The sequence below is a fragment of the Aotus nancymaae genome, unplaced genomic scaffold, assembly GCF_030222135.1.
Source record: "Aotus nancymaae isolate 86718 unplaced genomic scaffold, 86718_ANA_hifiasm-v0.15.2.pri h1tg000067l, whole genome shotgun sequence".
Classification (NCBI taxonomy): Eukaryota; Metazoa; Chordata; class Mammalia; order Primates; family Aotidae; genus Aotus; species Aotus nancymaae.
The window spans coordinates 36729729-36756143 of record NW_026988482.1 but is presented as its reverse complement, the minus strand read 5'-3'; the positions used below and the strand labels follow the sequence as shown (position 1 = coordinate 36756143).

General features: G+C 41.5%; 1 protein-coding gene across 2 annotated transcripts in view; it reads right to left on the bottom strand.

Moving 5' to 3' along the window:
• The window catches only part of PTPRG (protein tyrosine phosphatase receptor type G), a 765140-nt gene that overhangs the window by 52718 nt on the left and 686007 nt on the right, over window positions 1-26415 (bottom strand). The window contains exons 14-15 of one of the 2 annotated variants that reach the window (XM_064367285.1): window positions 14920-15006; window positions 2095-2186 (exon numbers count right to left, since the gene is read on the bottom strand). In XM_064367285.1, coding sequence (XP_064223355.1) covers window positions 2095-2186; window positions 14920-15006 — 179 coding nt within the window. The remainder of the gene's footprint in view (window positions 1-2094; window positions 2187-14919; window positions 15007-26415) is intronic. The other variant, XM_064367284.1, reaches the window with a different exon arrangement.

The following is a 26415-nucleotide window of genomic DNA, read 5'->3' as shown; positions in this document are numbered from 1 at the left end:
CATTCAAAAGCAATTTCTGGTGTAAGACACCTACTCAAAGGTGTGGCAAGACATATTCAGAGGATCCTAGTGAATTAAAAGTTCTAAAACCTACATCAAATAAGAGTGATGCAAGGTAGGGCACACCCAGTGGATGTAGTTCAGTGTTCCGGAAACACAATTTTAACATGAGAGTCATGCAAATGCTCTCTCTCCATGACTTCATGATCTGGGAAGGCAAGTTACAACAGCTTACACTTCTGGCTTAATGTATGGTTTCCAAAGTGCTTTTACACATATCATCTACTGGGGTCTTAACAGTTACCTCAAAAGGCTAGGAGAATAGGCATCCTATTTACTTTACAGATTCTGGAAACTAAGGCTCAGAGAGGTTAAGGCACTGACCAAAGATTTCAGGGTGGACCTAGGTATTCTGATTCCTAATCCAGTGGTAAAAGAAAATAGAAAAGGGAAGGCAGCCCAGTAAGTATTTCACCATTTAACTCTTTAAACATGGATTTCGATTACACAGCTACCAAACAACCGAGTCTGTCAGACAATCAGGTCAGAGGGGAGAAAAGCTGCCAGGAGTTTTCCAGTGGTCAACGCACACTGTAGGTAATGCAAGAGGAAAATGTATATGCACACTACAGTACAAATCCAGTAGATTCAGTGAAACTTCTTATTTCATGGTGACGAAGACTGATGATTCCTGTCTGCTTTCTCTACTCTCAAAGGAAAAGTAGTTTCCTTCAGCAAGGATAAAGGGGTAAGGTTAGTGGAGAACATACAGTGACACAAAATTTACACCATCTGTATGGGAATTAATTTAGCAGCCATAAAATGATCCAACAGGAACTGAATCAGAGACTTTATGTTAATCTTCTTGTTTCTGTGTGACAAGTTTTCGTGAGAAAAGCTGACTGGAATGTACAAAACATGGACAATCCCAGTAATACCTAATGACTTCGCAATATACTAACACATAACGGAGCGGTTAAGTCCACATAACCACACCTAGTGACAATCTGCAAACAACAAAGAATGACTGTACCTCTGAGTGTCACAGCCAAGACCTTTCAGGAACTTTAAAGAAATTTTTATAACATTCATTCATTTAAGTACTTAAAGAATACCTACTATGTGCCAGGAATTATTTTAGCACTGAGCATATAGCCACTTGCCCTTATAAAGCTCTCATTGTAGTGGGAAGAGAGCAAACCAAAAGTAAAATATATAGCACATTAGTTGGTGGAAAGCATTGTGGGAATAGGGCACATCAGCAGGATGAGGGAGCTTCAGGTGTGGGGAGGGGTGGCATTATAATCAAAGTGATGTTTCTGTGGGCAAAATAGTAATATCAAGAGGATAGATGTATCTAAAATATCTGAAGATATGTATTTGGAAGCACATAATGAAATCTGGACATAGAAAGTTAAAATCTGGCAAACAAGAAGGGGTGCCAAATAAAAATGGTGGGTGAGATCGTCAAATCCCACATCCGATTACACCTAACCCGCTGCTGAACTTCTAAGTGTCTATGGCATTTGCTAGGATTCACTACAGTGTACATTCCACCAGTCCCTACCCCAATACTAACCAAGCATTTTATCTTTTTACCAAAGGACAAGTGAAATAATCCACCAGACCAGTAATGTATCCCTAATATTGCCACACAACCATCCTAAGAACCAAACCTTTCAACATTAAGATACATGATTTTCAGAGGAAAGAATCTTAGAAAAATATCACCTTTAAAAAAATGTGTCACAAGTTGTGATTTTAAAATGTAAGCACAAATTGCCCATGCAAATGAAATTTAACCCCAATAGATACTAAGAATGTTTTTTACGGTTTTCCCTTTTTTCTAGTGTACTTCCCTTCCCTCCGTATGACTGCATATTACATTACCTCAGTTATTTGTTCCTCTCAAGAGTTTTATTACTTTGCAGATATGTAAAGGAGAATTCATTAAATTACTCTTAGTTAAGGATATCTTAGACGGGGCAAGCTTTAAAAGGGTATAAAATAATATTTTGTTGTTTTATCACATAAAACTGAGAATAAAAGAGAAAAACAATTAGTTCGTTGGAAATAAGAGAGTGTCTTACTTACCTGGAATAGGAATAATAGGAATACTTTCATTAGGGACCACTCGAGGTGAATTGCTGTCTTCCACATAGAAATGAGCAGTCTGAAAACATTTTCTGTGTAGAAAGGAGAAAAACATGTCAACAATAGAATACACTTTGTCTGAGTTCCTCATCTTTTAATTCTTCTTTTACAGATCTTCCCAGCTTAAAGATCACACAGCACTGAGGGCAAACTCATGTAAAAGTAACAAGATACAAGGACAACATTCAGCCTATTGGAGGGGCCTCAAATTGCTAAAGAATATCCTTTTTTTTTTTTATCATCACCACATCCAATCTGATAGTTGAAAGGGAAAGGCTTAGTATTTAACTACTCAAATATGTGAAACCGTGGTAGAGAGTAAACCTGCCACATAGACTGCTAGGATTCTCACCATAATATTTCTAAATTTGATATGTTGCAGAGAGATAATCTGCTATTCTAAACCCACAGTACCAAGTTCAAAACCACACCTTGTATCCCCTTCCAACACTGACATCAAACAGCCCAAGTACATAATAGCACCACATTGTTCATGGTTAGCAAAGGCCCCCAAAGCCTCAGACAGCTCTTTAAAGAGGTCAGAGAGCTTCAGGAAGGCAAGCACTCAGACTCAGAGGCCCTTGTCAGACAACATCTGAGACAAGGTCTTGAAGCCCTTAAGTGTCATCTGCTTGTTTTTTTACCTGTATTTCACGCAAAGCAGAGAGCATACACTGGTCATGATAGGACAGGCAGTGAAGAGAAAAGCCATCAGCAGCTCACTCAGCCTCTGCCTCCGATGCTGGCTAGCCCTCAGCTTTCCTGCATCCACGTCACTGCTCATTGCGGCCCTAATGAGCTGCCGGAAGCACAGGCTGAATATTTAATGAAGCTGCTCAGCGTGAATGGCTATTGTGACCAGAGAAGGGTCCCTGTTCATTTGGCGGAGGGGCTTTACAATAGCTGGCCCTACTGCTGGGTCTTTTAGCCAAGCAGGCGGCATCCTTCTGGTGCTGTGTCACTGGGATCTGTCCTCCTCCTCTGGCGTCTCACACCAAACAACATTTACACACATTACAGCTTTGCTTTTTCTGGGGGCCATATTCCGACTACCAGAGTAAGTCCACTTTTCTTCACAGTTGTCTTTGCTCATCTAATCAAAAATATCCTGGAATGATTCCATTGGGTGTACCCTGTTTCTATGAGGCCAAAGGAGGGGTTATGGTTGGGAAGGTTAGAGAAAAATCAAGAAACTATAAAAAACATCTCTGTGGGAGTGAAAACACCTCAGAGTTACAGAGATGTTTCCATCTCAGCTTTTATATAGGCTATAACCACATGCAATCAGAAATGATCACGTCATAGTATGAAGTGCTGTTCTTTAAGCAGTGCCTATTTTCAGATGGAAAGTAGCTCTAACTAGTTGTCCACTTGGATAGTGCTCTAGAATCAGTCTAGACTGCTGCTCCATACCATTAGAAGATTTTGAACATCAATTACTGTAGCTCTTGGCACATGCCTTCCAGGACTACTCTTACAGAGGACTGAAGGAAAAAATGAGTGGGTTTTTTTTTTCCTATGAATTGCTAAATTCAGCATTTGTAATATAAATAATAAAACAAGTTTTCATCACTCTTCACTTAGCTGCCTTTACCTAAATTTGTGAAGAACATGAGTTAGACTTAAGCTACAGAGATATGAAATGCACATAATATAGGGCTCTGGTGCTAACCAAATCTTCTGAATCTAAAACAATGGAAATCTATGTGAAAAAACATTTTGATGTTTGAGATAACTTCCTTCTCTCTCCAAATTAGTTATTAAGTTTTCTACTCTTAGATTCCTTCCTCTCCTCACCCACCTTCCCCAATTTGCACAAATTTCCAGAATGTAACATTAAAGTTAAAACATAGGTTATGGACTTCACAAATGAATTAAAGCCTAAACCACCCAGTATCATAGCTAAGGAAAATCTGCTTTTGTTGAGTTAGAGGACAGCTATTCAATTACTTAATAGCCCAAAGAAGTACTCTAAGTCACTGAGATGAATGGGATGCAATTTACTGGGTTAGCCTTTAACAAAATGAAAAAAACAAATGAATGCAAGAAATAACTTCGATTTTAAGACTATAATTATTATGGCTATTAGACTTCTAAAATATAAAGCTATTAAACAGAATTGTTACTGACCAAGTTACTGTTAAAGTGACTTGGAAAGGATATATATACTATATTGCAGATTTTTTTTTTTTTTTCCTACAAGACAGGCAGACAGTTCAGCCGGTCTCTCAGTTACATGTGGAACTACAGGCTCCACATTATCTTTGAAAAAAGCAGTGTGTACTGAAGCAAATCACACTCTAGTGCCCCATGTGCTGCTGTTTATAATGGATTTTCCCTGGAGCAAAATAACTCTGATTGCCAGAGAAAAGCACACGACTGGGGATAAGGATCAGGAACTCTGGAGACAAAGCTCTGCATCTGTACCTTGCTGCGCGTCACGCACTTGCCTCCCACACAAATACATGGGTGGGCAACTAACTACAGAACTTTGCGGGGAGTGTCTTCCTGTACAATAAAGATTTCAATGGATTCAGCAAATGTTTATTCAGCACCCAATGCACAGCATCAAGTATGCAGACAATGCATTCTCTGCTGCTGTCTGCCATCCATACAACTACTTCTGTAAGCCTCGCTAAACACTGGAGTAATCGATAAATTATATAAGCAACAGATGATCTTTGCAGAAAAATTAGGAAATACTAATGAACAAAAAGAAAAAAATTAAAATCACCTAAAATCTTTCTCCCAGTGATGATCACTATTAATATCTTCGGTCTATCCCTTTATACTTTTCCTCATTTATTGACTATTCCTTGATCATCTGCAGTGAGGGGCTGGGAGCACAATGATAGACAAGACACATAAGGCACCTGTCCTCCTAGTACTTATGTCTTCATAGGGAAAATCCACAACAAGCAAACAAATAGCTTCAAATAGTTGAAAGCAATGAAGAAAATAAGACAGTGATGTGGTGATAACTGAAAAGTAGGCTGAAGGAAGAGACTTCACTGAGGAGGTCGCATTTGCGCTGAGGCCTGATTAAGGAGGAGTAACCCTGTGAGGTTCTGGAGGAAGACCATTTTGGGCAGGTCAAGCAGCCAGTCGAAGAACCTTAGAGCATAGGGAGCTTGGCGCATTTTAGGAACTGGAAGGAAGCCAGAGATAAGGGAAAGGCTGTGGAAAGCAAGGTTGGAGAGGTGGGCCAGAGCCAGACCATGCAGGGTCCAGCAGACCACAAAGAACCTTCATCGGTGTCTAAGAGCAGGGGAAAGCCAGTCAAGGGCTTTAATCCATGGAGAGGCACCATCTGATTTGCTTCTTTCAAAAAGCTCATTTTGGCTACTACATGGTGGAAGGATTAGAGGGCAGCAGGAATGGAACAAGATCAATCTGTGGCCTATTATTATAATCTCACCCAAATATAGACAGATGAGCTGTTTTCCTTTTTTTTGTTTTTTTTTATAGGCAGGGGGTGTATTTTATTTTGAGTCTCACTCTGTAGCTCAGGCTGGAGTGCAGTGGCGCGATCTTGGCTCACTGCAGCCTCCGCCTCCCGGGTTTAAGTGATTCTCACAACTCTGGTGCCTCAGCTTCCCGAGTAGCAGGGACTACATGGGGTGGGGGGTTTATTTTTAAAAAATGAAATGAGATCATTCTATATGTATCTCTCCTTGATAACAAATATAGACTGGCATCCTCTTTATTAATGTTTGCTTAATCTTCCATTTCATGGAGGCATTACAATGTTGGTATTTAACTTATTCATTTAATAACTATCTATTGGGGGGTCTACTCTGGGTCAGGGACTGATGAAGGTGGTGAGGCTGTTGTCAAGTTTTCATGATCCTTAACAGTATTAAGATCCCTTTGCATGTACAAATTCTACATTGTGTTTAATACCTAAGAAAAGCAGCTTCATTATCACATGACATTGTATTTTAACTTTCTCATTTCAGGGAACTCCCATGAGAAATTACGCTTCTTGACATTCAGAGATATTCAGGAATAAAAAAGCGAAAGCAAGGACTTTGGAGAAAAGGAAAGGAAAACACAAGTTTTAATACCTCTAAACTTCTGAACTGTGATCTGCTTAAGGAGGCAGTATTGTCTCTAATTTTGAGCTCAGGGGAATGGAGATAGAATTTCTCAAAGTGCTTAAGTGTGTCACTGAGCGTGCTACTTCGATTTTCTACCTAAGTCTAATTCTCTTTCAGCTAACTTACCCTTACAGACCTTGCCTGAATGAATCAGATTTCTAGGATCACGAAGCGCCATTGTCTAAAATTATAATTTCTTTACAGTGAACATTTGTATATGTAAAGAGGGAAACCAATAAAATAGATGTTTGTAATGAAAAAATATATTTACAAATTTAACTACAAAATATAATCCAATGATTCCCTACCATTTATTTCATGTTTCCACCTCTGCCTTTTTTCCTTTTCTTTTTTTTTTTTTGAGATAGAGTCTTCCTCTGTCGCCAAGCTAGAGTGCAGTGGCGTGACCTCAGCTCACTGCAACCTCCACCACCCAGCTTCAAGTGATTCTCCTGCCTCAGCCTCCTGAGTAGCTGGGACTACAGGCATGTGCCACCAAGCCCAGCCAATTTTTGTATTTTCAGTAGAGATAGGGTTTTACCATGCTGGCCAGACTGGTCTCAAACTCCTGACCTCAAGATCTGCCTGCCTTGGCCCCAAAAGTGCTGGGATTACAGGTGTGAGCCACTGCACCTGGCCGCCCTTTCTTTTTACTTCCTATCCCCTTCCCCACCTCTGGGCACTGTCTGTCCCCTTTAAGAAACTCAGGCCGGGTAATATTATTTTCACTGACCCTGACAGGCCTAGTAGTGACCCGAATTAATTGTCTTCTACTTCCCCTTATTGTACATTTGCAGCACATATCTTTCTGACACTTAAGTTCTCTGATTTAGGTATGCCTTAATTTTGGAGGGCCCTGAACAGTCAGTCAGTCTCTCAGTCTCTCTCTTATCAGTAAACTGTCAGTCAAATGGTGGTTATTAACAAGCGCTGCATAGCTCTTTGGCTTAGGGAGCTTTTAGAACACCCAGGCAGGGTAAGCCCCATTCCTGGTGATTCTAACAGAGCAGGTGCAGGGTGGGGCACAGCTCTCTGTATTGTGAAGACTCCCTCTGAGGATTCTGGTATGCACTGTGCCCAATTATGAACCACTGTGAGAAAGGGAAAATGGTTCCTGAGAGTCCACCCTTGTGGACTGCTATACTTGTATGGTAGGAAAATTAATTTCAGTTTCTACGAAGGTATTGAAGTATTTACTTCAATATTATTAATAAAAATGATGTTCTGACATCCTGAATTCCAAATTTCCTGCCACTTGAACGAACTGGAAAATCACTGTCTTAGATGGCTTTCTAAAGCCCACCCATCCACAAGGTACCCAAGATAGAGGGACTTACGTGAAATATTCACTGAATGCTCCCAGAAGAGTCCAAGATAGCTCAGTTTGCACGAGGTATTTCCTCAATTCAAACTCAGTGGGTGTGTAAGACAGAATGAAAGTGAAACAGGATAGGTGAATCTGTTGGTGCCTAACTTGGTCCTATTTCTCATATGCCTCTCACAGAGTAAGCATTTTGCCACACCAAAGGAGAGTCCCTGTTCAAAGAATGCGTTTTTCTTATAGCATAGCCCTAAATGCTACCCAAGTGCTTCTGGTGCTTGACCAAAGATGACTAACATATTAGATCTATGTACATTTCTATAGAAAGTTCTAAGTAGCAGAGTGGAAGCCAGCTTCCTATCATTACTCTCCAATCATTCATCCCTTTTTAGAAAACCAAACATGGGCCCATATATCTTTAAAAGATTTCTAAAAGAGGTCTGATTGCAAGTCCAGAAGGTAATGTGTGATATCCTCCCAGTAGCTGATCAAATCTGTATGAATTCTGGTTAGCAACTTTCTGGGTCTTAAGCCCACAGCCCACACTTGTGGTTCAGATCTGTGGACTGTCTGAAGGCCTGATGGTAGGTGTGTGCAAGTATGCATGGCTTCTTAAAAGCCCACATGGGACACATAAAGCTTATGATTAGGAATATTTTCTCTTGGATTGAAATTTCTAAAAATAACCTGCCGTTCACTCAAATAAGGGAGATATTTTAAGGATAAGGACCTTTTTAAAAATAAAGTCTACTCTTGGGAAAGCAAAGCACACACACGTGCAGAGTACATCTTTTAGTTAGGATGTGGAACACATCGGCCAGTATCAGCTGTCAACGTCAAGTCCCTGAGCTCCCCGCTGAAAAATACACACTGCCAGCACATGACAGGCTCCAGTATGTTTAATTGGCCTTCTTGACTAATGAAACACACACACACCCAGCTGCTCTGACAGTCTTTTATAAGTATTAATAAAATTCCAGTTATAGAGACTTACTATCCAAACAAAAATGTAGCAAAATAACCAAAACAAACAACCCTCTAGACGTCTGACCCCCCATTTCCACCCAGGAATTTGATACATTCTTAAGGAAGAACACCCAGAATGACCAAATTTTTTCTGTGGCTTCTGTTTTTCTGGGTACTCGTTTAGATAACCTCTGATACAAGCTAACAATTTTCTTCTATCTCTTTCTGCCCCTCTGACAAGAACCTGGAAATAATTGAGTGACCAATATCTTTCAGAAGCAAAGTGCTGAACTTGAGTGCAGAAAGACTGAACATTAGCAATGTCTGGCATTCCACTCAATGCTGCTGTATTTAAAACACACACACACACACACACACACACACCCACCCCTTAAAAGGCAGATATCCAAACCTGCTTACAGGAAGGAAGGGTTTCGGGGGTCTAAACCCACTTTTACAGGCTTGGGATCTCACACCGTTCTCATCCAGGGTCCTCGGCTTACTACAACACCGCCCTCAACAACATGATGACTGCTGGGCGTGGGCAGGGTGGAGGACCACAACATGGCCTCCAGACTCGTCTGACAACCCCGAGTCAGGAACTAACCTAATGTTGATATAGAGGAATTAGAAACCAAGTCACTGTCTTCAAATTAAACTCAATGGTTCTATAACCTCATCAGGGTGACAAAGAATTTATTAGCAGTGTGTAGCTCAAAATTCTAATTGCAGACCAGAGCGGGCAGTTAGCTGAGCTGCTGCTGAATATTAATTATGTAATCTTAACTGATTTACACACTGCCCTCATTTAAATTTTCAGTGGCATTCCCACTAATAATCCCATTTATTTTCATGCTGTCAAGAAGAGAAATCACATTAATATTGACTTTTGTAAATGGATCTGTTGTAGTAAACCCTGCATGAATAACCGCCACTTGCAAATAGAAAGCTGAAAATGTTCACATGCCTTCAAGGGAGATGATTGAGAGCTATCTTTAAAAGGCATGGATTAAAAACAAAAGCAAACAACAAAAAAACTAAAAAAATAAAAAATAAAAGGCATGGATTGATTTATTAGGGCAAAATGTTTCAAGAAATTGAAGTGACAAATACAACAATAAAAGAAAAAGGCGGTAGGCGTTGTTGGGCTTTTCCTCAAAGAGGAGTGTCTGAAATAACTCTGGGATTCCACTTGGAAAGGAGCCCAATGTAAGTTCTAAGTTGAGATTTTTCATATACAACAACTCACTTGCTGTTAAGTTTCCTTTACGGCATGTTAAGTGATTCAGTTTATAAAACTCAGTTTACACTTGTAGTAGCTTTTCCGCAAGGGATCTTCTAAAAAGAAAAACTCAAACCAAAATATATTTCTGGTGGCCATATTTTCCAAATCATAAAAGGGGGCGTGAAATTTGACAAATGTCAATGTGCTTTTGGGGATAATCAAATGGCAAGTTTCACATGAGGGCTATGGAAGTCCCAGGCCATATGGTTGTCATACCTTAGATAAGCAGGGCTTATCAGATATGAGGAGAGAGAAGGGGAATAAGGGAAGAGAAAAGAGAACAAAACCTTCCAAGAGACGGATGGGGTGTGAAAGAGGAAACATACTAAAATGAGGAGAGAATGTTTCAAAAATATTTTGGATTTCACATGAATAGGAGAGATGGCCTAGTCAACTTTTGGTACAGTTAGAAGTGACAAAAATCTGATTCTCATAGTGAGAATTTTATTGGATAATTCAAATTGCCTGCAATTAACATCTTTAGGAAAGTGGGAGAAAAATGATCACATTATAGGCACAAAAGTGGTCTCAAAACTATATTCTCTTGCTAGGCATTAGGTCTGCCAAGAAATCCTTGCGATACCTAGGCCTGACTAAAGTACTGGTAATACTTTCCAGGAGATAAGAGAGGAAAGGTCTCTTCATAAACCACATTTTGACAAGACTGTGACAGTTCTTATATTATAGCTGGCTTTCAGAAAGTGAGCCCCAGACAGTACTTCCCGAGGCTTCCAGCTATTACCTAGAAAAGAAGGCTTGAAGTCAGGGGCTTTAAGGCGGCTGTATTACCCTTCAGACCCTAGACTGGAATGTTCTAAACATCTGGACTGAGGCTTGAGGGACTCTCCACATCATTTGCCACAGTTTTAAGGCACTGACACAATCCCCCACCGATATGGGAAGGTTAATGGTGATGTGATAGTCCAGTTCATTTTGGGGAGGAGGTAAGAAATGAAATTCACATTTTATTTACTGCACATATTTTTCAGTATTTATAATCTAAAATGTCTGGGTAAAAGCCTTTTGGCAACTCTTTATTTTGTTAATATACTGATTGACTGTATTTTGCTGTGAGTGATATTTTAAGGATCTAAGAAGGTATTATATGCATCTTCACTAAGCCCCAGATTGCGGAATTTTTTAAAAAATGCTTGAGACCATCTGGGGAAAAAAAGTTGATTCAGACATCACACTATTACCCAGGTTAAATTCCAACTGAATTTACTATTAAAATTTGAAACCATAAAAGTAATTTTAAAAAGAATAATCTCAAAATGGGGAGACTTTTAAAAGAAAACTCAAAATCTAGAAAATGAAGCAGAAAATACAGATTAAATCTGATTATATAAACATCAAAGAAGAACAATAAATACAGTTAAAGAGTAAACTACAAATTGGGAAAAAATATTTGCAACCCATATTGCTACCAAGGGATACCTCTCTCATTAGAAAAACACCAATAACTCAAAGAAAAAATAAGCAAGAGATATAAACAGTTTACAGAAAAACAAATGGTTCAATCCCGCTTATAATAAGAGACAACACATTAAAACCACACCGAGATACCCCTTCTTTTTCACCTATGATGTTAGTAAAAAGGCCAAAGTTCGACAACACACTGTGCTGGGTTGGCTGTAGGGAAATAGGCATGCTCATGTACTTCCAGGAGAAACCCACCTTGGTACCCCATCATGGAGGGCAGTCTGGCACCATACATACACAATACCGTGTACCCTGTGATATAGCTAATAAATTTTCCTCTGAAAACTTTCCTACAGACATGCTTATCCCACTTGCAAAATGACACATAAACTTATTCATCACACAACTGTTTGTCATAACAAAAGATAGAGAACAATCAAAAAGCCACAGGGCACTGGTTAACTAACTAAATCATGAAACTTCTATACAAAGGAATATCATGGTTCCGTGTAAACAAATGAGGAAATTATACAGGCATAGGGAAAACTTGTGTTATGTGAGAATAGCAAGGCACATGATTGCGTATGCAGTATCTCACTGTGTACAAGGGGATAAAAGGATATTCATTATTTGCTTATATATTATATACACCTAACAATTCTGGAAGAATAGACAACAAACTAGCAATAAGGGCTACCTATTTGTGAGGAGGAAGGGAGCAGGGTGGGTGAGTGATGGGATGATAATTTAGGGGTGCATATAATTTTAAACTTTTTGATTTTGAATCATGTCAAGTATTACCTACTCAAAACTTAAATCAGCTTTATTGAAAAATTAAATACTTGGGTCTGATTTTCAATGTTTTTTTTCCTTTCCTTTCTGGGAGGATAGTCACCTCTCACAGGCGTTGTCCTGCTTTTAGCAATTCTCTGTGCAGCGCACCTTACTTAGCGCCTCCCCGTCCTTCCTGCTGTGGGAGACGGAAACACAGGGGCAGAAGAGTAATGCCACGTGAAGTTAATGTGAGGGACTCTCTAACAGCTCTTGTAGCTGTTTGGAGGGTTGCAATTTAGGCATCACTAGGGGCTCTTCTCCTGATTCCTGGCCACATTTTGGGTGGAGATACAGCCAGGAGATAAAAAGAGAGCAGACTGAAAAAGGCAAAGGTGAGAGAAAGAGAGCCTGCCGAGTGCTTGCATTCCAGCCTCCTGCAGACGCCTGGCAGAGGTAGGGGCACCCTATCTTTCAAAGCCTTTTCATAGAGCAGCAGCAGGATGGACCACAGGTCAGGAAAGGAGGCAGCAAAAGTGCCTGGGGAGAGAGCATGGGGAAGGAGAGGGGACAGCGGGCTAGTGGAGAATGAGGAATTTTACAGTGTGACAGGGTGGCCAGCATAAGGAAGAGCACAGACATGGAGCCCCTTGAGGACAGGATCTGTATCTGGCTCATACCGTTTTCATGGAGTAGTTAGCACAGCACATGAAGCCCTGAGAAGGGGCACCGCTCAGGACCCATGCCGCTGCAGTGGAGTCCCAAGGCAGCCACTTAGGCAGAGTGGCCTAGCCAAGTGACAACTTCTCAGAGACTGAATTTCCACATCTTCTCAATGGGTTAATATATTTCACACACTAAGCATTTTACATATATTACCCCCATTTAATCTTCACAACAACCTCATGAAAAGGAGCTATCATTAGACTCACTTTCTAGATAAGGAAACAGAGGTCCTATGGGCCCTTCCTAGTCGTAGGGCCAGAAGTGGCAGAGCTGTGGTTAGAACCCACATCTCCCTAAGCCAAAGTCTGTCTTTTAAGCTACTACACTATTTTAAAAGTAAATGATATGATTTACAATCAGAGGGATTCTATAAATACTTGTAGTTTCACAAGATGGTTCCCAACTCCTAGACCTAGATGAAACTGATTGTGCTTCCCTCACTGAGCAGCAGAGAAGATACCAGAGGGACTGAGGCATCTCTCTTATGATCCAAAATATGTCTACAATGGGACCACTGACATGTGGGGGTCCAGATACATAAAAGAAATAGTCTGGCAGGCTACAGCATCACTTCTGGGGAGAACTTAAAATGGGATGTACGGCCGGGCGCGGTGGCTCACGTCTGTAATCCCAGCACTTTGGGAGGCCGAGGAGGGTGGATCACGAGGTCAAGAGATCGAGACCATCCTGGTCAACATGGTGAAACCCCGTCTCTACTAAAAATACAAAAAATTAGCTGGGCATGGTGGCGCGTGCCTGTAATCCCAGCTACTCAGGAGGCTGAGGCAGGAGAATTGCCTTAACCCAGGAGGCAGAGGTTGTGGTGAGCCGAGATCGCGCCATTGCACTCCAGCCTGGGTAACAAGAGTGAAACTCCGTCTCAAAAAAAAAAAAGGGATGTGCATTTATCTTTATGATATTCATAAGGTGCTGCTGGCTCTTTGAACATGTTATAATAAAAAACACAACATTTATTTATAACGGACTAGGCATGACACTTAGGCATTTAAGTGATGTCCAAAGTCTTCCCCTTGTAAGATTAATCTTTGAATCCAAAACTATACAGAGAAGTTCCTATTTCAGTTTCTAAGAGTTTTGAAAATATATTAGAAAGTGAAGACATTAATAAGCAAAAAGAGATCACAGAATAATTTAGTTACCGGTGTTAGCAGTTACTGCTTTCCCTACAAGGCCAAAATTGCACCATACCGTATAAAAGAAAATAGATCATGTACCTTCTCATTAATCTGTCATAATCCTAAACTATACCTTCTCAGATTTCATAGGTTTATCTGATCATAATAATTGGATATCAAAAATTTTGTCTTAGTACTCTGATTTACCCACAACCAATAGAGATGAATCATTCCATATAAAAATTCTAACATAAATCCTATAAATTGGTTCATTGAAAGTAAAAAGGGACTGCTCGTGACATAATATGGATTAGTGAATGAGTCTAATTGGCATTTTAATATTAAAAGATATTAATATTAAATTGAGTTTGCCTAAGACAGGCCTTACAGAAATATTATCAAGAGATTCAAGTGTGGTGATTAAGACTGTACAGTCATGAGTTTCAAACATTTACTATAAATGTTTCTAGGACAATAATTTTTCCAAGTATTCAAACTATCCAGAATTCATATGTGTATCCTTTTACAAAAAACATTTCACCATTCTTAGGGAAAAACACATAGTACATCCAGGTGTGCTCACTTCTCTCCCCTCTTCCTAGTCTTCATCCCTAACTTATCTACAAATTTAGGTTTCTAAGAGGTATTTTTCACATAAGGCCAAACGCATGCATTATATGTTTATTTCTAAAGCTCAAAAACATGCAAATATCTGAAAGTTTGGAAAGAAAGTGGATGCAATACACATACAGACACACATAGAGCACCCCCAGTACATACAAACCCAGAAACAAATAACACCCCAAAACTGCAAAATAAAGCAAAGCAAGCACACACAGGACATACTTTAACTGGTACCAGCTACGCACAAGCTGAATTGATATTTGCAAGTCTTACTTTTGGGAATTCAGGTAAAACAGGTGAGCTTCAGCACTGTGCCATCTACAAGACTTTCATCCCCATGGCAACAAAACAAAAAGTTGGCAAGCCAGTCCCGGCCATCAAGACGCCCCCCACTTAAGCTTGACCGCCCCTCACCTGCTCCCCTTCTCTCCTCTCTCCCCAGAAGAAGGCACTTCATGGAAACGTCTGGGAAAGCCCTTGGACTTTATTTTGTTACACCCTCTAAATGGACAAAAAACAAAAGAGAACAGGTGTAGAATACAGTATTTTCAATTGGCCACCAAGAGTTCCACACAAATGCCCTCCCCTCCCCTCTAACACAGACAGACCCCGTCATCAGGCCTCATTAATGACATTTTCAAAAGAGGATGCTTATGCACAAAGGTGTCTGGACTTTCTGAAGAGCTTTTATGCTGAGGTAAGAAATACCCAGTGGGAACTTTACTCTTGTAAGTCATCTTTTCATATTCGCAGTCTCTGTTACCCTGGTGTTAATGGAAGGTTGGGATATCACAAACACAGCGATGACCCTTGTCATTCATATACCCACTCTTCCACCTTTGATACACTGCCCTGGCAAATAGAATGGTTTAAAACATCATTGGAGTAAACAGAACTTGGGGATCATTTGGTCCTCCCTTCTGCCACAAATGTCTCTGAATCTGGTGCCATTAGACAAATCTGGGGTTTTGTCTTCTACCCCATGCCTTCCTCTCATCTCAGAACAAACATTTTCCTAATTCACAATACAGATTGGAGAATAAACAGGAGAGGCACCTAAGGGAGATGGGAACAGCAGTTGGCAAGTTATTACTATATATTAAGTCCTATATTTAGTTTCCCGTAAAACTTAAATAACTGTAGCATCTGAGACTTGGCTACAGAATTTGAAAGATGCACTTCTGTCACACAAGAACACTTGAAGTATTTATTTAATTATATTTAGTCTCCTAAACCAGCTGGGCTATAGGATTTCACACTGAAATGATTCCTATTCTTTCCAAGCTCTGTTGATAAAATAGCAATGACAAACTCAGCTATATGGAAGTTCTCTTTTTTGGAAGCTCTGTTGAATCCCACACCGAATTCTGAAGCCAGGTATGTAATTCCAAAGGAGTAAACATTTGGTTAACTATTGAGTCCACTGGTGGTTTTTTACTTCTAGGAATGAACATTCTCTAATTCTTGAGTGTCAGGTTTTCTTCACCCTTAATTCAAGCTTTCAAGTATTGTGTTAATTATTAGACTCCATGTTGGGTAAAAGTGCTTGGCACAGGAACCTAAACTTTGAGAAGTCAAACTTGGAAGGTGATTAAACAGGGGGGCAGGGACTGCTGTAACACAGAAATTCTTGTCTCCCTCTATCGAGTGTGTTCTGGAACTACAACAACTGTCCTACAAACATCATGGATATACTCAGTGTGGCTACGAACATTAATCTGAAGAAACCATGAGTGTGTTGGAATGTTTTTACAAATTCTCATAAAAACTTGAAATTTGCAGCTTCCTAAAATATTTAGACTTTTTCTCAACCCTTAGCCCTACTCTGAATTCTGCCAGATTCACTCTTTCAGGAATTTTGGAGCGGAGCCGGCTATCTCCGCAGCTTTTCCTCACACACAATCACAGGCGCTTAAAACTACCACCCGTAAACTGACAACACTTTTGCTGAGAAGCAAATGCCACACAATCAATACCTAATATCTTGAATAATTGAGATATTTGAGGCTACCTGAGCAAACCAGCAGAACAGACATAATCAACCCTGGGGGGAGAAGACAGTTAATTCTGAGAAATCCAGAGAAAGATGGTTGTTACCTAGAATAGACTGAACATACAAGGAGTTTCCCTTTCCTGAAAAATGAGCTCAGTTTAAAAACTTACCCACCCACCGCTTCCCTAACAGAATCAGTCCAGCTTTTTAAGTATCATGGAGCATGTTTAACTGGCAACCTTTAGCAGTGAATCTCTTTCCGCTTTTGTCTAATGACTATGTGTTAGCTTGTTCCAAGAGCTTCCACTGGCATCTCAGGGCCAACTCGACAGCAGGGGGGCGGTTACTATAACAACTGACAGCTCTCGTGAATTCTGAAAGGCCCCTGAGTAGCCATTTGGGAAACAGTTATTGAGCAAAAAGTTGCCTGGGACCGGCAGCTTTAGCTGCCATGTGAACCAGACCTCCAACCACAATCACATGGAGAAAGAAAAAAAAGAGGTGACCACCTCCAGGAACAGCTGGGGACCTCAAAAGACTCCCTGCCCCCATCCCTTTTAGCATCTCAGAGCAAGATAGTTTAACACCACGGTGTCATCATAAACTCAAACCTTCTGAGGCAAGCCATATTTTGGCATCACAAAATGTGCCTGAGCTCTCCCCAATGGCTTGACACATTGTCAAGCTTTGAAAAGCTGAATTGTAAAAATCATTCCTAATGATTAAAAAAAAGTCTTGAAATATGGCCACAGATATGGGTTCCAAAAAGAAAAGAATGGCAGACTCACCAGTTTTAAAAGAAAAAAATGATGCCAGAATACCTGTGGTCCAGTAAATGGTCTGTTGGTAGAAAAGATAAAGGTGATCACACAAACCCATGAAAAATAATGACTTAGAAGCTCAGAGTTTTCCAGATTAGAGAAAGTTTTAAATACACCTACCTTTTAGATTCTGTCTCCCTCAGCATTAAAAAGACACTCAGCAACTAGGACAGACCCAGTGCCTTTGCACATGTAGAATCTTCCAGAAAAGAATCTGATTGTACTCCTAACAGTGGACTTTTCTTTGCATGAAGGAAGGGCAGTTTGGCAGAGTTTGCCCTAAGAAACAATGAATGCGCCATGATCTAGTGTTTCTGGGTCATCTCCTACACAGCGACCTCTGCTTGGACCACTTCTCCTTTTTCTTTGTTTTGTAAAAAATACAGCCCAAACATTCTCTCCTCCAAGAAATTCTTATTGGCTCCCGTTTCTTCTCACCTAACCCTGGCTGTGGTCAGAGTCCCTCCCAGGACATGCTATTTTCCTTGATCACTGTTGCAACCCAGGGGAATGCAAATTCAACCACCCACAGTGGCCAAACAGGCAAGGAACAGCGGGAGGGGCAGAGACTGGCAAACTGGCAAGGGAGTGCCTCTCAACAATGGGCCACCATGGCTCCATCCAGCCACCAACGACACAAGGGAATCTGACAACAATGTTGCTAAATTTTCCAGTTTATCACAAGAAGCCAGACAACTGAGGTTTTTCCTCAAATCTATTTTCTAAATAATTGAAGATTTAAAAAACATATCAGCTAAATAAAACTGATCTGGAGACCACCAGTTTTCAACCTCTATTTGGGATAACCTTGGTTTACCTGCTCCTTTCTTCCTCTAAGGTCTGAGCCCCTTAAATGCAGGACCTCTGTCCCCTCAACGGCTCTCCAGTGCCTGGAACTAACCAGATAATTAATAAATGTTGAATGAACTAACAGAGGAGTCAAGAGGCCAGCCATAAAGGGTCTTAGGTCAACAAAATACCCAAAACCCTAAATCTGATAAATTCCAAAACTCACAAGCTGTTTGATCCTGGACAAGTCATTCCCCCTTCTGGAAACTCTTTGCTCTCTTGGGACAAGGATGATGCAGGCCCTGATGTGCCTAGCCTACCACGCATGGCTGCTGGAGGATTCAATAACATAAGGTGTTCTCTGTATTAATTCAGCCATTATTGCTGGTTATTAACAGGGGTGTTTTCCCTTTCCTATATCTTCACAGTCACCTGCACGGGAGAAATCATTCTTATGACACCCGTCTCCTTTGTGACTTTGCTGGGGTGAAAAGGGGACAAACACCTATACCAAAATCCAGTCATCGTCAAGTAGACTCGGAAGCGTCGGCCGCTAGAGCAGATGGGTGAAGAGCATGTGCCTGGGCTCACAGCAGCTCTGGTGTCATTGTTGCTACCGCGGCAATACAGGAGGGATCTGCGTTCCAGTGAGGCACATGTGGTCAGTCATCCCTCAAGCAAGAGAGGGGTGTTACCACATGCCACCCTCGACTCTCGCATGCATCTGTTTGTTTGCCTGAGCCTCCATTATGCCAACACGAATCCCCCCACACATTTGCGGTTTGCATCCCTTCATATTTATTACACTCTGTCTCCCACTGAACATCCAGGGAAGAAAAAAAATTGCAATGTCAACAAAACTCACTTGTTTTCATGAACAGCATTCTTAATGAGGTGGCACCAACACATGGCAAAATTTCTGAAACTCTAAAGATGGGACTTCGAATAAAAGAGAGACCTTTTCCTATTTGCATACATGGCTAAATTGGTGTTGACTGATTTACCACAGAATTTACAGATGGCTCGGTCATGTGCTGAAGTGAATCTACCAGATCAGAGTGTGAAATCCTTCTCATACCAAATTTTAACAAACCTGGGTCAGATGTTACAATTCCCACTTAGAGAGTTTCCAGTTTTCTGTTCCAGAATCTGCCGTTAGCTCAGCCCTATCTGAATTTGAGAAGTAAAACTGCTCTATACTTTTGGAAAGCCTTTTTCCAGGCTAGAGTTATGGTCAATAAGATATTACATTTAGTATCAAGAAAACTAGCACTGATCAGCTGGGACTAAGACAGACCAAATAGGTTAAATTATTCAACATCAAAATCCTCTCAAATAATGGAGATGTAACTGAGTGAATGCCACGAGTCAGCTTCCAGAACATCTGAAACTATCACTGGTTTTTTAAGTTTTCTTCCACGTGATTTTGGCAAATCCAAAACAAAGGATGATTTATATCTGGCCTTACTACCGCCACGTCCAGCAGCGGAGACATCCCCTTTTCCTGGAGTTCGTTTTTGACACACACTATAAAAGTAGGCTGCGGAGGGAAGTATATGCCTCCAGGCACACTCCTCCTCTGGACAAGACAACGTACTGGTTAAGACAGTGGACTATGAAATCAAATTGGCTGGGTTCAAATCCACAGTCCACCAAAAATTAACACTGTGACTTGGGCATGTCACATGATCTTACTAAGCTTCAGTTTTCTGATCTGCAAAATGAACATAATATTAATTATTTCCTAGGATTTGCATACTAATTAGGTGGGGGTGTAATCTGCTGAGTACATGTCTAGTATGATATAGTCATAAAAGGTTCTTTGCTTGGCCGGGCGCAGGGGCTCATGCCTGTAATCCCAGCACTTTGGGAGGCCAAGGCAGGTGGATCACCTGAGGTTAGGAGTTTGAGACCAGCCTGGTCAACATGGCGAAACTCTGTTTCTACTAAAAATACAAAAATTAGCCAGGCATGGTGGTGGACGCCTATAATCCCAGTTATGCAGGAGGCTGAGGCAGGAGAATTGCTTGAACCCAGGAGGTGGAGGTTGCAGTGAGTCCAGATCGCACCACGGCACTACAGCCTAGGCAACAAAAGTGAAGCTCCATCTCAAAAAAAAAAGATTCTTTGCTTAAGAACCTTTAGATATACAAAGCCTTTTCAGATGTACAAAGCCATTTCAGGGGTGAGACATTACTCATCAGAGCAATAAGAACTACCTTCTAAGCAACGTCCCTCAGGATTACAGAAAAAAAAAATTTTTTAATATCTTTGTAATACAATTCTAAGCAGACAGAAATGCCTTGCTCATAGTAGCTATGCTATTCTACGGCACAACTAATAAACAAGCTGCACCCCCTAGCACGCTGATTGGACACTGGGCACACAGATTCTCTCCCACCATTAACCTCAAATTATGTAAACCAAAAAGAAACCTTCCAAAAATTTTCCTCTTCTGAGTGGCAGCAGCTGGGCTGCTCCAAGTCTTTTCAGGAACGTCAGCACATTAGTGCCATATAAACAGCTTCTCTTGTCCAAGATGCGGAGCTCCTGGAATGAATTTTTGACTGTTGCAATTCAAAAGGTGTGTTTTACTACCGTCTTAAGTAATAAGGCCAAAACGGCACACTTCGAAAACTTTCGAATTGATTTCTTTTCCCTTATTTCCCGTAGCTCTGAACCACTACATGGTTGATATGGACTGCAATATTTACAAGGCACACAATAGGGTGCCATTAAAGCTGTAACTATTAGTTGATTTTATTTTTAGTATCTGCCTCACAACCCTGCCCCTTGTCCAAAATCACTTTGCATACATTTCTTCCTAGTTCGATAGCAACGTCTGTGTTATTACAGAGTCTAGTTCCTACAGCTCTTCAAGGCAGACCTTTGCAAGGGCCATTCAGCCTACCTGTACATCCTACCTGAAACATCTCAGTTAAAGCATTTTAGAATAAATGTCTAAAGATCCATGTTGCTGCCTATAAAAACACTGCTCAAATAGTCCCCGATGAGACTGATATCTGAGGTCTCTAGACATACAGGTATCCGAAGTTTCTACTCAATAGTTTTTAGTTTTGGCCAAATTTCAAATAGACTAATGATTGGTCTCCAAAGTTCTTCCTTTCAGGAAACATATACATAACTCAATGATGCCAGTGGGTCTAAATGTTTAATAATACTATGGCAGTGCTTAACAAATACCCACGTGCTCCACCTACATCATCTGTGTTCTTGGGGCTGTTTGACCATCTGTAGCCACTGGTGAATGAAGGAGTGAAGGGTTCCACTTCTAGGCCAAGCAGTTGAGAGCTCGGTGCCTTCCTGACTTCTCTTTCCCTGCTACAGCAATTTGGGAGATACGTGCTCCAGAAAGAGAAACCACTAGTGGAAGAGGGCTGCCCAACCCTATCAGACCTCACCTGGGTGAGAAGTAAACCTCTGTGTGCTATGAAGCCACTGGGGTGCTAGGGTATGTCTGCTGCAGCAGCAATGAAGCTTTCTCTAATACAGCCGACTGGGAATTAATAAGGCTGGCCACTGGGTTTCAGAGTTGTTTCCTGGGGTTGGGGAAGGGAATTGGGTCATGTCTTTAACCCAGTTACTTAGGAATGTCCTCCTCTGGAATTGCCTTTAAGGCCTATCAGGAGCATCACCCAAACCAATTTCATTAACTTGATAGTCACCCCTTTCCTTTTTTGTCCCAAAGTGGTTCTGCTCAGTTGGTTAACCTACATTTATGCTATATTTAGCTCCAAACAGATGACTTTTATCTATTTCTAGGATAAATACTTTGCACAACTGAGATTCTTCAAAAGAATGAACTCTATAAAGAAATTCCAAAAGTTCTTTTCAAGCATGTTGTATGCAATGGACATATTGCAAACTGTGTACAGCGATACAATGTGATGACATTTAAAGGACAAAATTCATTTAGATCTGTGCATTTGATTTTATTAAAAAACAACTTCATTTGAGGCGTACCAGGACCCAGAGTTGTATTTTCCATTTTTCCCTAAAGTCAGATCTGGTATAACACAACTAATGCCTGCATATTCACCAGGAGTCAGGCATCAGGACAAGCATTTTCCATCGCTTGCACTGGATCCTCACGTGAACTTGTGGCCCATTTTTTAACTATATTTTGCAGATGAGGAAACTGAAGTTGGTGAAGAAGTCTCTGTCTAAGGCAGCGTTTCTCAACCTGTTTTTCACTCGCAGCTCCTCTAAGGTGGCCCTTTGAGACTTTTTCCCCCTAACTGCCCAGTCCCAATTTTAGTACCATGAATGCACAGTGCTATTAATGCATATGTATATCTGTGCTTTATACACAAAATGTTTATAAAAATCTCCCCAAAACAAATTCACACCTTGAGAGATGACAGCACTGCTGGTGGGAAACATGTCCCACAGCTGCACAGATAGACTGTGCTGCACTGTGGCTCCAAATCCAAGCTGTGTGACTACAGGCCCATGTTACAGTGTCTGGACACAGTAGTGTTTCTTTTTGATCTTGCCCTCCTGCAGTTTGGCTCCTTCAATGCCTTTCCATCATCCTCAGGGTAAGGCACATCTCCCTTCGGTGAGGCCCTCATGATCTGCTCCAACACTGAGCCACATGTATCTGATTGCAGTAGGCCAGGCTTTTTCTCCCAAGCCTCATTCTTCCAAACCCTCTTCACCTGGCTTACAGCTGCTTGGGCTTCAAGGCCCAGCTTGGACATCGGGTCCTCCAGGGAGCTTTCCCTGACCCCCAACCCCTATCCCAGGCTGGGCTGAAGCCCTTCCTATATGCTGTTATAGCAACTTGGATTTACATTTCTCCAAATACTCCCCATACTCTATTATATTTACTCATCTGCCTCTTCCAATGGACTGTGAGGGCCACGAGACCTTGTCTCTAAATCTCTAGGCCCACCAGGATGCATGGCAGGAACTCTGTAAGCATCGTATAAATAATAGGAAGCTGAAAAGGGCTCCAGTGCACATGCAACAGAAAGAGCTTTATAATTTTTTAAGTAACAGTATTTGGCTGAACTTCCTACTCACTTTTTTAGGCCTTGATGGTCCTTTGGGAAACCATCCCTTGTTTGGCTTCAGTCCAAGGTTCTGATGACAATGGCACTGATCCTCCTTCTGGGCTCCAGAGTTAAATAAAAGGCCTAGGCCTGACAAGACTGTTCTATTCTTTTGGCCACCAGATGACTCCAGGGATGGACAAATGACATAAGTCAGTAATAAGAGATACCATGTTGAGACTTAAGTGGAACTATTAGAGGAGAAAGATTCCCTTTCCACTGGGGTGGAGGCCTGTAAGTCTAACATGGCCAGAGGCTGCTCTGTGGAAAGAGGCAGAGGGCCTGCCTGAGCGAGAAGACCACACAGAGAGAAGATCCCAGGGACTGAGGGCAAGACAAACACAGACAGACCAAACCAGCCAAGTCCTGATGCTCCATCCTACAACTCCTGCCAAGCCCAGTGCTCCTGAACTTCTCAATTCCATGAATCAAACTTTTTTTTCCCCCTTAAGCTTAAGGCATTTTGAAATGGATTTTTGTCAACTGCGACAGAAAAGGCTTCTGACCAACACAGTGGGCGATGATATTGCCAACTATTTGGCCCACGGCAGGCATACAACAAATGTGAGTTCTCTTTCTCTTCCTTGGTCAAAGAATGTGGGTCAAAAAGAAAGGACAGTGATAGCACCTACCATACAAATCTGTTGTGTGAGATGGTGCCACCCAAGGTTTGTCACAGTGCCTGGCACTCAAAAAGGACTCAGTGAACATTAGCACTAACACCATTGTACAGCAGGAGACTTGGAAGAGACACACTTCAGAGACCTTGAGTTTAGTTTTCCACTGTCATGAACCTATTAAATTGTAGTTACCAACAACCCAGAGTGAACACTCTCAAATATCAGAACAATAACCGCAAAGGGCCAGTTCTTGGTTGTGGTAGAAAATGCTGCCACAGTGAGCAGGTGTGAACCTCCCGGTGCCAGGCCTGCCACCTGAGGAAATGAGCCAGAAGGTTGTGATCTGCCTGAATGCTCTACTTATGTCAAGTCTGTTTGCCAATCCGTCCAGTCTTACAGAGCCTCAAAGGCAGAAGAGAAGTGCTATTGTTCTAGCTAAGTAGCTGCACTGTCAAAGGGGAACACACGTCTCCTCTGTATTTACCAATTTTCTATGTCAGTTCCCCAATGCTTCCTTCTTTCACATTAATAATAATTTTTAAAAAGTTGGACTGAAAAAAGTTCCTTGTCCCCTCTAGGCTGTATGCTTAGCCAACTCATTCCTCTTACCATAATTTAATTTTACTTTCCTTGCTCTGTAAGAATTTGCTTCACATTCATTTTTTGTGCTACTGGGATTAGGAATTTGGTAGAAGCTCAAGTCCAGCCTCTGTTGGATGAAGTTTAAAGCTCTGGTTACTTTAAACAAAGCTTTTGAAGAAATACACATATATAATAAACATCGTAAAAATATTTCAGACAGGAAATATTAAGATATTGTTCAGTTCCTATTTTCCATTTGGACTGAGTTTTTCAGAAGTATAAACACTTGTCATTTTCTAAAGGGAAAATACATTTGAATGGAAGGATTTTAAAGCTGTTTACTATGTGACGTAGCCCTTCCCCAGAAGGAACGTGCAGTGAATACTCCTGTTTTGGCCGGCCTGGTATTGACGCTTGTTCGGCCCCATGCTCCATGGTCTTTCCTGGTCACAGCGATCCAATTAGGGGTGGGTAGAGGATCCAAGGTGGGCCAGTCACAAACAGTCTGGAGGGTTTTGCTAGAATTGCTGGGTACAAGGTGTTTCCTTATGCTGTGGCAGCTGTGGGACCTCTCTGCTCCCCTGCGGTGACGGTCTGAGACTAAAACCCCACAGCGCTGAGCAGAGCCAAGAGATAGGCATACTGACCTTTGTTAACCTCAGCTGATTAGTTAAACTCACACTAGATGGCCTCCAATTTACCAAGAGGCTTCAAACATATTTGCAAAACACTTTTTCCTGGAGAAGGGAAGACATGGAGGTGAGTCTAACGTTCCTATGCTCATCCCAAAATACAACACACTTCATAATCTAGCTGGTCTGCAGCACTAAAGTACTTATGGGTACCTTCAGATGCCTGGGGAAACCTGAGATGACTTCCTTCCTTATTCTCTTGTTGCAGCCAATTAGGAACAGACCCAAGGACACACAACCAAGCTGCCAGCAGATTCTATTGCTCCCACCTTCAAATAGATCTATACGCAGTGAATGATCACCACCTGCACTGCTACCTGCATCTGAGCCACAATCATGTCCTCCTTGAACTAGTCCAGTGGTCTCCCCAGTGGTCTCCGATTCTGCCACTGCTCCTCTTCAGTCTGTATTTAACACAGCAGCCGAGTAATCTTGAAGTCAAATTACAACATTCTTCTGTACCACATCCTACTCATCTTCGAGTGAAAGGCAATACGTTAACAATGGCCCATAAGGCTGTGCACGACCCGTTTCTGATACCTGCTTCTGTCACCATAACCCTGTACTCACGTCTCAGCCACACTGACCTCTGGCTGTTCCTGGTACACACCAGGCATGTCCCTGCCTCAGGGCCTTTGCACGTGCTATTTCCTCTACTTGGAACTTGCCAGAGATAGAGCCCATTTGGTTCCCTCCTCCTTTAGGTCCTTGCTCAGGTATCATCTTGCTGACCACTCAGAACATTCCCCTAGTACCCCACGGGCCCCTCTCCTTTCCAGATTTAGTTTTCTCCATTATCCACTTACTAACATCTTAGAAATCACATGTTTTAGTTACTTGCTTCGTTTATTGGCTGCCTCCTCCACTAAAATGTAAGCTCCATGAAAGCAAGGACTCTTATCTGTTTTGCTCACTTTTTCAGAAATCACTTGTGTCTAGAAGACTGGCACACGGTATGGGCTCAAATTTAATTGAGTGACTGCAAAGAAGGGAGGGAGGGATGAAGATATGACACCCGTTTCTCACTGGTGAAGCCTGTTGGATAAAAGGCAGAAGCCTCCTACGTTAGTCTGAGAGGTGAAGGCACCCAGGCCAACCAAGTGGGCCTAATGGAGTTGCTCAGCTGAACTCGCTGAGACGCTCCAGCTGAGAAAACACAACTTCTAAACAGCCTGCAACCTGGCCTCCCACGAGAGGAGGTGAGAACCAGGATAGCTTCTGCCATTTTAATCTTCCATGTAGTAAATATCACATAAAGTGCTAAATGTTTTCCTATCATTCAATTTAATTTTCAGCAAAAGACCATGGAAAAAAATTCTAAGGTAAAGAGGAGTT